This window comes from Rhinopithecus bieti, unplaced genomic scaffold, assembly GCF_001698545.2.
Source record: "Rhinopithecus bieti isolate Rb0 unplaced genomic scaffold, ASM169854v2 scaffold_2888, whole genome shotgun sequence".
Taxonomy (NCBI): Eukaryota; Metazoa; Chordata; class Mammalia; order Primates; family Cercopithecidae; genus Rhinopithecus; species Rhinopithecus bieti.
Window position 1 is genome coordinate 1,695,152 of NW_016804209.1, and position 9,331 is coordinate 1,704,482.

Genomic DNA, 9,331 nt, shown 5'->3' on the forward strand with positions numbered 1-9,331 from the left:
TAAGGAGTTATTATTTTCGTAAACTACAAGCAAACAAGGGAAATTCATTTACAATTAAAAAAAATTCCAACAGCCTGAAAATGTATATGAAATATCATTGATACAAGTATTATACAAAACTATTAGTATGGTGTTATGAATTAACTAGCAATTATCTGCTAGTTTCCAGAGTTGTAAATTAACTCAGGTATCTAATTTGAGTATAGATCATAGAGCTGGATTTAAACTAAGAGATTTATAAGAGCCAGTTTCTACCTTTAGGAAGAAGTTTCCTCAGGGAAAGCAGTGACCCGCTTGGCTTTTTACTATGGAGATAGAGGTTCTGTGGTCCCTGTAGTGGACTGTTCCAAAATTTAATCACTCTTACAGTAGATTATGCCTATTTTCCATCACAGTATTTCCTGCTACAGTATAAAACTAAGCATACACTTTTGTATTCTTGAAGACAGCTGTTACCTTATAACCTTTTCTGTTCCAAATAACCCTCATTCTTTTCATATTTCCCATGTGGTCAACTCTTAGTTTCATCATTGCACAGTGATGAAAAGAAGTACAAAAATTCAAAAGGATAAATAATGCCAAAAGTCAAGTACATTTGACTTTGGCATGCATTACAGGATTTTTTAAAAATAATATTCTTAATTCTCCTAGTTTCATTGCAGACAGAAAATATACCAGTTTTTATACTGATTCTTTGATGTATTTTGAGACTTTTTTATGGACTAAAACAGTATCAATATTCTTAAATGATCTGTATTTGAAAACAATGTGTGTTCTCCAATTTGGGGTACAGGATTGTAATATATACAAATACATATTACCAAGCATGTTAGTTATGTGTTTTAAATCTTCTGTGTCATTACTAATGTTTTTGTCTGCTTGATTTGTCAATTAGTATGTTAAATTATACGTTACAATAGATTTGTTAACTTCTACTTACAATTTTCTTAATTTTTGTTTTATATATTTTGAATTGTTACCTGTATAAGATTATAGATTATTTATATTGTCTTAGTGAATTGAGTCCTCTATTATATCCTATCCCTAGATCTCTAGAAATGTTTTTTGCCCTAAAATCTCTTTTAGTTATCAGAATAAATATACTACCTACCTCTATTTTACTGTTTTATACCACGTTCTTTTTTTTCTGTAGTGATGATGAAACTTTCCCTGATTTTTAAAATATATTTTAGTTCAGGAATTTTCTATAATTAAAATGTAAATATACAATAAAATAAATAATAATAAAATTATAACCACCATATAGATGAAGAAGTAAAATACTGCCGTATACCACGAATCCCCTTCATGTGTATCCCCACTCATAATCCCTCAATGTCTTTCAAAAGATAAACACAATCATGACTTTTATGTAAATCACTTACTTGCTTTGTTCTATGGTTTTAACCTACTTATGCATCCTAAACAGTATAGTTTAGTTTTACCCCTTTTTGTAGTTTATATAACTGGCATCATGTTATATGAATGTTTCTATCTCTTGTTTCTTGGGCTCAACAAATCATGATTGCCAGTTTCATCTGTGTTGTATGCAGTCCTAGTTAATTCACTTTTTTTGCTGTAAACAGTGGCTTTCAAGCATTGTGGTCTATGATCCCATTACATTGTCGAAAGTTGTTGAGGATCCAACAGAGATTTTGTTTACGTAGGTTATGTATTGTATATTTACCGTATTAGAAGTTAAAACTGAGATTTTAAAAATATTAGTCTATTTTAAAGCAATAATTTAAAACTCATTATATGTTAACATAAACTTTTAATTTAGAAAATAACTTCAAAATGTAGTGAGGAGAGTGGTATTGTTTTACATTTTTTGCCAATCTCTTTAATGTCTGGCTTACCAAAAGACAGCTGGTTTCTCATAGCTGTTTTGCATTCAATCTGTTGCAGTATGTTATTTTGGCAATAAATACTGTCAGTTGTTTACTTTGAAGTGACAGGCTCTCGCTTGGTTCATTTTCTGAAGTCTGAATAACCATGGTTTGTCTATTAGTTGTTCTTTCAAGTAAAAGCAGTGACTCATGAAAAAAGTGGCTAGTTCAGCTTGCAACACAAATCATCACACAGGTGTTCTTTCTGAAGACGACCATGGTAATTGAGTATGCAGCAGTAGTGCTGTATGCACACTTCCTGTTCCATCACACCAAATATTTAAAAAAATCATTCCTCTATGCCTCTTAATTTCTCCTTAACATTTTGCCATATTTTTATCTTTTCATGCTATTCTTCATATTTATCTTCCGGTTCATTAATTCTACTAGAGATACATGTAAACTGATGTTAAATTTCAGTGGTTAAATTTCTAAGAGTTTTACTTGGCTATTTTCTAAGAGTACAACAATTTTTGATAGTCTGTTTTTTCCTGAATAATCCTTTCAGATCTACCTTCATATTTTTCAAAGTTATCAAAGTTATTTTGCATTTCATATCTAACCATTTCAGTGTTGGAAGTCTGCACATCTGGTTCTGTTGTTTCTGCTGGCTCTCACTTAGGGTGGCTTATGTTCTTTTGTCTTCAACAGTTTTGTGTTGTGAGCATACAATTGTTGTTGTCTCTATTCAGATACTTTGAGGACTAGATTAAGGATATGTTCTTCCTGGGAGGATTGTGTTCGGTTTTCTTTTTCTTTTTTTCCTATGATATACCTAGGGTGCAGTCCCATGTCACTTTAAATAACAAGTCTCAGATGACAGTTTTTAGGGCCATGGTTTTCATGGTGACATGAAGTATAAAGGTATAGTTTTAATTTGTGTGTGTGTGTTTGTGTTTAAATATCACTAATAGCAAAGACAGTGTACTTTACTGTCTGTTCCTATGGACTGTTACTTTATTTTCCCCTAGTTTGTTTAATCTCTGAATAGAACCTTCTTAGACCCTTTATTCAGACAGGGTATTTGGCTGTCTGAACACGGGCAACTTTAGGGAGCCATTATTCTGCTTACCACAGTGATATATTAACCATCTCTAAATCAGTCTTCTTTCCTCCTAACTTCCTTTTTCCCTCCTTTCCTCCTTCCCTCTTTATTTCCTTCTTTCTTTCCTCTCTTCCTTTTTTGTCTCTTCCTTTCTTGCTACCTTCCTCCCTTTCAGTCATATGTGGCATGGAATGCCTTGAAAGGGATCCTGCTTTGGCTCAGCCAAAAAGGCATTGGGCACTTTTGACCAAAACTACAAAGTTTAAGGAAGTTCTATCAATAACAAACTCTGAACTTAAGCAAAAAATGTGTCAGACTTACAGGACACACTACATCCAGGACATCATTTTGCCTATGCCTTTCATTTGTGAAGTTCTGGGCTACCTATCTGTATATTCTTTTACCTCTTTTAATGAAGGTCTACACACTTAACATGACATCTGGTAAAGGGGCCAGTAGCTCAGATAGCAAACAAAGATAACAGAGAAAACTTCAGGAAGTCTTTGCGTATTGGCCTATTTACATATCAAAGCATCATAGTTGTCTGTTTCACAGCCATCACAGTGCCCAGTTACACCTGGGCATTTTTCTCTATCAGCGTTTCCTTACTTAGCCTGTATGCATAGATATGTTCTGGTTTTATATTTGCTTTGCATTTCTTGCTATTAAAATCTAGTCTGACTTTCATTGCTACTTTAAGCTTATGTAAAATATCCTTATTGTATTATATTTTCCTGGTGATAAAAATTCCTACTAGTTTGCATATTCTGAGAATTTACTCTGAACTTCATCATTCAAATTGTTGTTTAAAAAATTTAAAACTGTCTCCAGAACAGATACATACATAGGAATCAGTGAGTGTGCCAGGCATATCACTGATTTATTAGCTGTTTTTTCCTGCAGCAATAGTTGCTGTAAGGATATTGTTTCTGCCCTCCGAAACTTTATAATTATTTAAAAGATGATGTAAGATAAAACAAAAACAAATATATCCAGTTACAGCAATTCAGTAGTATATTCTAGCATAATTTAATCCCTGAGGCTAAATGATGAACCAGAAAGCTTTCTGCGGCAGGACACTTGTAAAACTGTTACGTTCTAAATAAGACTTTTTAAATTCAAAAAGTTGTATATTATCCTGATAGATAAATACACATTTTCAAAATATTTTCAAATATGGGAAAGCAAGAAGAAAATTAAAAATATCCTAACCCCAACATTTGGAGATAATTAATATATTTACTTCTTTTTCTTGCCTACAAAATACATGGTTGGTTAAACTAATTTTAGCTTTTAATATGTTATAAATATATTTGTGTGTGTGTGTGATGGTGGACACTGTTTGGAAGTAAGGATGAGGCATGGCTTCACAAAGTGAATCGTTACTGCTACTCTTCTAATAATAGTGCACAGTAAGCCGTATTTTCTAGTTTGGTGGGTTTAACAATCCCTTTCTTTATCACATATTAACCTTCTGAGTTGAAGTTTTAAAATGCATCCACATTCAAAATGTGTAAATAATATTTTCAGATCAAGCATTTGATCTAGCTGGTATTTACTGAGTTTATTCCATATCTATGTAAAAGAAAACTGTATTAGTTCTATATTTAGCTAGTTTTACCTGTTTAGTTTATAACTGCTTAGTTAAAGCTTATATCATTATAAAGGGAGTGATGCAGATTCTCTTATCAATTTGCTACATTTATAGTTATGGTAATATTTATGTCTGTATTATGTAAATAGTTCCTGCTAAATAATACTTCATTAACATTTTATAAAGATTTTTATTAAAATATAGGCAGCGGGCAGTGTTTCTAGTTAGTAATAGTGAATTAAAACTTAGAGGACCTTTGAAATAATTCCTAGATGCATATAATTTTTTTAGGAGCACTGGACTTTTAAAGATTAAGGCAAAATGAAAGAAAGAAAAGTTCTATTTTCATCCAGTCACTCTTGAGTACACCATGCAGCATTTCATCTCACATTAACCAAAAGATCGCCTGAGAAACTGTGAAATCTTCCCTGATGAATCCTGACAGAAACTGGGTTTAATTATTTTTGTTTATGGGGATCCAAGTTAGGCTTGCAGTTTGAAATCTTCCTAAGAGTGATTTGACTACACTTCTTAATCTGCACTTCCTGGTATCTCCTTCAGACTACCCTGTTCTCAGATAGAATTTAGTATCCTGTCCTTGTAATAAAGATTAAGAAGTACCTTAACCATTCACAATAGAAACACCTGCCAAATCTCAAGTAGTTTTGAGTGCTTTGACTTAAAACAAGCCTATTTCTTTTTGACAAGTTTGGGATGAATTTAAACTTTGTTTCTGTAAAGTATTGATAAGGTTATTTTGAATCTTTGATACACTAGCAAGATGTATGATAGCCAACAATAATTTATCTTTTAATAGGTTGCTACAAAATTACCAAAATTTTTCCCAAACAAATTTAGTTCACACAAGGTGTGAATAGAATTTTTTTCACCCTTTCTCAGAAGTTATACACGTTTCAGTAGAAGGGCAGAAGGAGAGATCGGAGAATTTGATTCTTTTCGACAAAGCTACTTGTACTTAGAAATAGTGGTTATATACCATTACACCTTTGAAAGTATGTGAGTTACCAGCAGTGTAATACAATACTGTCGTGCACAGCAGAAAACAAAACAAACAAGAAAAAAAGGTAAACTAATGTGTTTCCTTTGCAAGGTTGGTTAGATTTAAAGTGTATAAATTATCATTCTTTGTGACTATTCTTTAGATTTCAGTTGTGCTTCTTAAAACTTCTACAGGTTCTTAAAACAGATGCTGAGGAACTTGTCTCCAGAAGCTATTGGGATACACTGAGACGTAACACAAGCCAAGCACTGTTTTCAGACCTCGCAGAGGTATAATTAAGCCTCAACAAGGTCCTTGTACTATTTGCCATCTTGTTAATCTGGTCCTCATTTCATTTTAGAGTCACAGTGATGAAACCCAACATGTATGTTACATTTTCCATTGTTTTAGTACCGCAAAAATTACTGTATATAAACTGTGTATTTGAATACCTCAGCTTTGACAGTTCAACTTAATTAAAAGGAAATGGCATTTTTTTTAACGTAAGGATCACTATGTAGAAATTAGAATATATGTATTTTAAAGTTTCACTGAATCTTTTAAGCTTACAATTTACCATGTTACATGAAGTACTGAAATGTTTCCCCCAATAAAAGATACCTGACTCTTCAGAATTATGTTAGATTTAAACAAATTTCCCAGTATTGATAGTGAGTGGCTTACCAAGGGCCCGGGGTATGGGAGTTTGAGAAGGTATGGTAGTAGGAACAGCCAGTCAAGGAAGGGAGGAATATTTTACCTTGATATTAAGATTGCCAGTGCATAGTGAAAATAAAAAGCAGACCGACCTTATTTCAGTTTTATTACCGTTTTTGAATTTCGTACAGATCTGTATCTTACTGCTGCATTGAAGTAGACTGCTTCCATTATTCCATTCTTATGACACTGTCAATAGGGATTTCTAGTTTTTCAAGATGGGCCATATCTTAGAAGCACTGTTTTGTGTTTCTTATTAAGAATTTTTCCTAAGAACTTTATTAGAGGCAGCTAGCAGTCTTGCCAGAAAAGACTTTTCATAAATACTGAGATTTATTTTCATTATCTCTTTCTCTTTAAAGTGGGCTTCTCATTTCTTTTCTAGACTTTGTTTTAACTTTTAAAAGTTACACCTAAAATATCTGGAGAAGTAAACTGGAATCACTTGTGACTTCTGTTATCCATGTATACAGTGTTACTCTATTGACATATCTAGACTAGGGCAAACACTTCAAAATGTTAATTTTGTCACCCTTGCTCAATTTTAAAGTCCGAAAGCAAATAAAGTATTTTGTCCTATGTTTAATATGTCTGTGATATATAAATGTGATGTAATTATGACCAACAATTACCTTTTAAAATTACCTTTTAAATATGAACCATGTTTAGGTATGACATGGCAGATGTTCCATTTACAGATATTTTACAAGCACTTTATTTTGTAATCATTTATGTAGGTACATTGTAGTAGTCAGCGCTTAAAAATAAGAGCAACTGGGAACATTACCTCTTAGAGTCCCTACAAGTCAACTGTGTCCTAGCTTCCATGCTTCAAATCAACGGTCATGTCATTGTTGTCTCTCCCCATACTAGAGTATCCACCTTCCAGCCTCCAACCATCTTAATCCCATTTAACTCTGGTAGACATTCTCAGGTAGACAAAATCTACTAATTAGATATTGAATTTAACTTAAATCTTGGTAAGTTTAATATCAGAAAACCAGTCAGGTCCTGTGTACTCAGAGAATTATATGATTTGTTTAAGATCTTTGGAAAATGTATATGGTTCTCTTGTAGATAGGCTGGAGCTGGTGGGCTTTTACAGAGCTAATTAATTCTGCACACCTCTTCCCAACTCAGCACTGTGTGACACCCCCTTTGGTACTTGAAAGTGACTGTAATAGGAGTATGAATATCACAGAAACTGGCCAACATAACAAATCGGCCTTTTTTTTTTTTTTTATTCTGGACAACTCAGTTTGCTAGCACACTATTGGCTGTAGTTAATCCACATACTGATTCTAAGCTGCTAAATTAATGAATGAATTGAATCAAATTCCCTGAAAGTAAATCTGATAGAGAGAAGAAAGAAAGGAAAAAGAGGAAAAGAAAACAAAACTTAAATATCGTGTTCCAAAGGAAAATAATCACTTGGGGAGTATCTGTTACTACTCTCCCACATTAGAATAATAATTGAGAATTAACTACAGTTCAGTTACAACTAATTATATAAATCCTTATTGGTTACTGTGAATAGCAGTGGAATACAGAACTGTTGATAGTATTAGTATTTCAGGATTCAAATTGGTTCAGAAAGAAGGCTTGGAAATCTATTTGTTATTTGTATTTATTTGTTATATATTTAATATGTAATTACTGAGATAAAATCTCTAAATATTATAGGGAAAGTGGATATTAGCCCCTCATATTCTAGTCTGGAGCTGTTTCTAACCATAGGTTTTTAAAATTACAGTAAAACTCTGTGTCTCCAATTGCTGTGAAACCATGTAATGAAAATTTGAGTATCATAGCTAAGACCACTTTCTAACCAAAATCATATATAATAAATTCTTAGTGCAGTATGATGAGTATATTATGCAACTGTTGAATACAGTCTGTCAGTGTCAAAATTGTAAATACTATTTTGAGTTCTACAGATGAAATGTAAAATTTTGCTTTCAATTTGTGTTCAATTACATATTCTTGGTAAATTTCAATAGGTTATTCAAAACTTTATTAACAAAATGAAAAGTTTGAAGATTTCCTCCATTCCTTGGATATTTCATAGGGTTGTTATCACATTATAATCAATAAAATATGTTAAAAGAATATTTTAAGTCCTTTAATAGTTTGATATATTTATATTTCATGCAAGTTTGTTTATTTTATTTTGATGAAATCATTTGAAATAGTTTTAATCAAAGTAAAGTAAGATAATGTCCTTTGTATAAATGGCCCACGGGGTTCTTTTGTGGCTTTTTCTCCCTTTGTTATGAAAACACCTGAATTCAGTTTATTTTAACAATAAGCACAAGAATCACAGGATTAAAGTCTCTATTTTTATCTCAATCCTTGGGTGATGTAAGTTACGTAAACTGTTAGGATACCAAGGACACTGGTGTGGTTTTCAGTGACTGAGCAGTACTCTGTTTCTCTGAGTGGGGGAAAAGTTTTCCCCATTTTCATTTTCATCTCTCTGTTGTCACTGTTACTTATGCCTCACTGGATCTGGATTATCTGGATAAGTGCAACATACATCTCATAAGATTTTGATGCTGAAAGACTGTTAAGTGAAGATCTCTGCTCAGTGGGCATGAATGAGGTCATTATTTAAAACCTGTATAAGACAAAGACATCTTATTTTTGTATACTGTGTCTTGAAAAGGACATCTCACACTGTAAGAAAACATTCCTTAATTAGGTTATCCGAATTCACTAACTTGGTGTTCTTGTAACCACTCATTTTAAGGCTTTTTTTCCAGATATATATAATATGTAATTTCAACTGCAAAAAAGAAGTAGGAGTGTACGATGTAAAAATTTTTTCTATTACAATTCAACGTTCTTCTTTTCTTTTCTTTTTTTTTTTTTTTTTTTTTTTTTTTTTTTTTGAGACGGAGTCTGGCTGTGTTGCCCAGGCTGGGGGTGCAGTGGCGCTATCTCGGCTCACTGCAAGCTCAGGCTCACTGCAAGCTCCGCCTCCAGGGTTCATGCCATTCTCGTGCCTCAGCCTCCCGAGTAGCTGGGACTACAGGCGCCCGGCTGATGTTTTGTATTTTAGTAGAGACAGGGTTTCACCGTGTTCG

General features: G+C 32.9%; 1 protein-coding gene across 1 annotated transcript in view; it reads left to right on the forward strand.

Annotated features, from left to right (window-relative positions):
- Positions 1-9,331, forward strand: part of MICU3 (mitochondrial calcium uptake 3) — a 123,352-nt gene that overhangs the window by 93,535 nt on the left and 20,486 nt on the right. Inside the window, exon 12 of the mRNA XM_017867196.1 lies at positions 5,723-5,818. Within this exon, the coding sequence (XP_017722685.1) occupies positions 5,723-5,818 (96 nt within the window). The remainder of the gene's footprint in view (positions 1-5,722; positions 5,819-9,331) is intronic.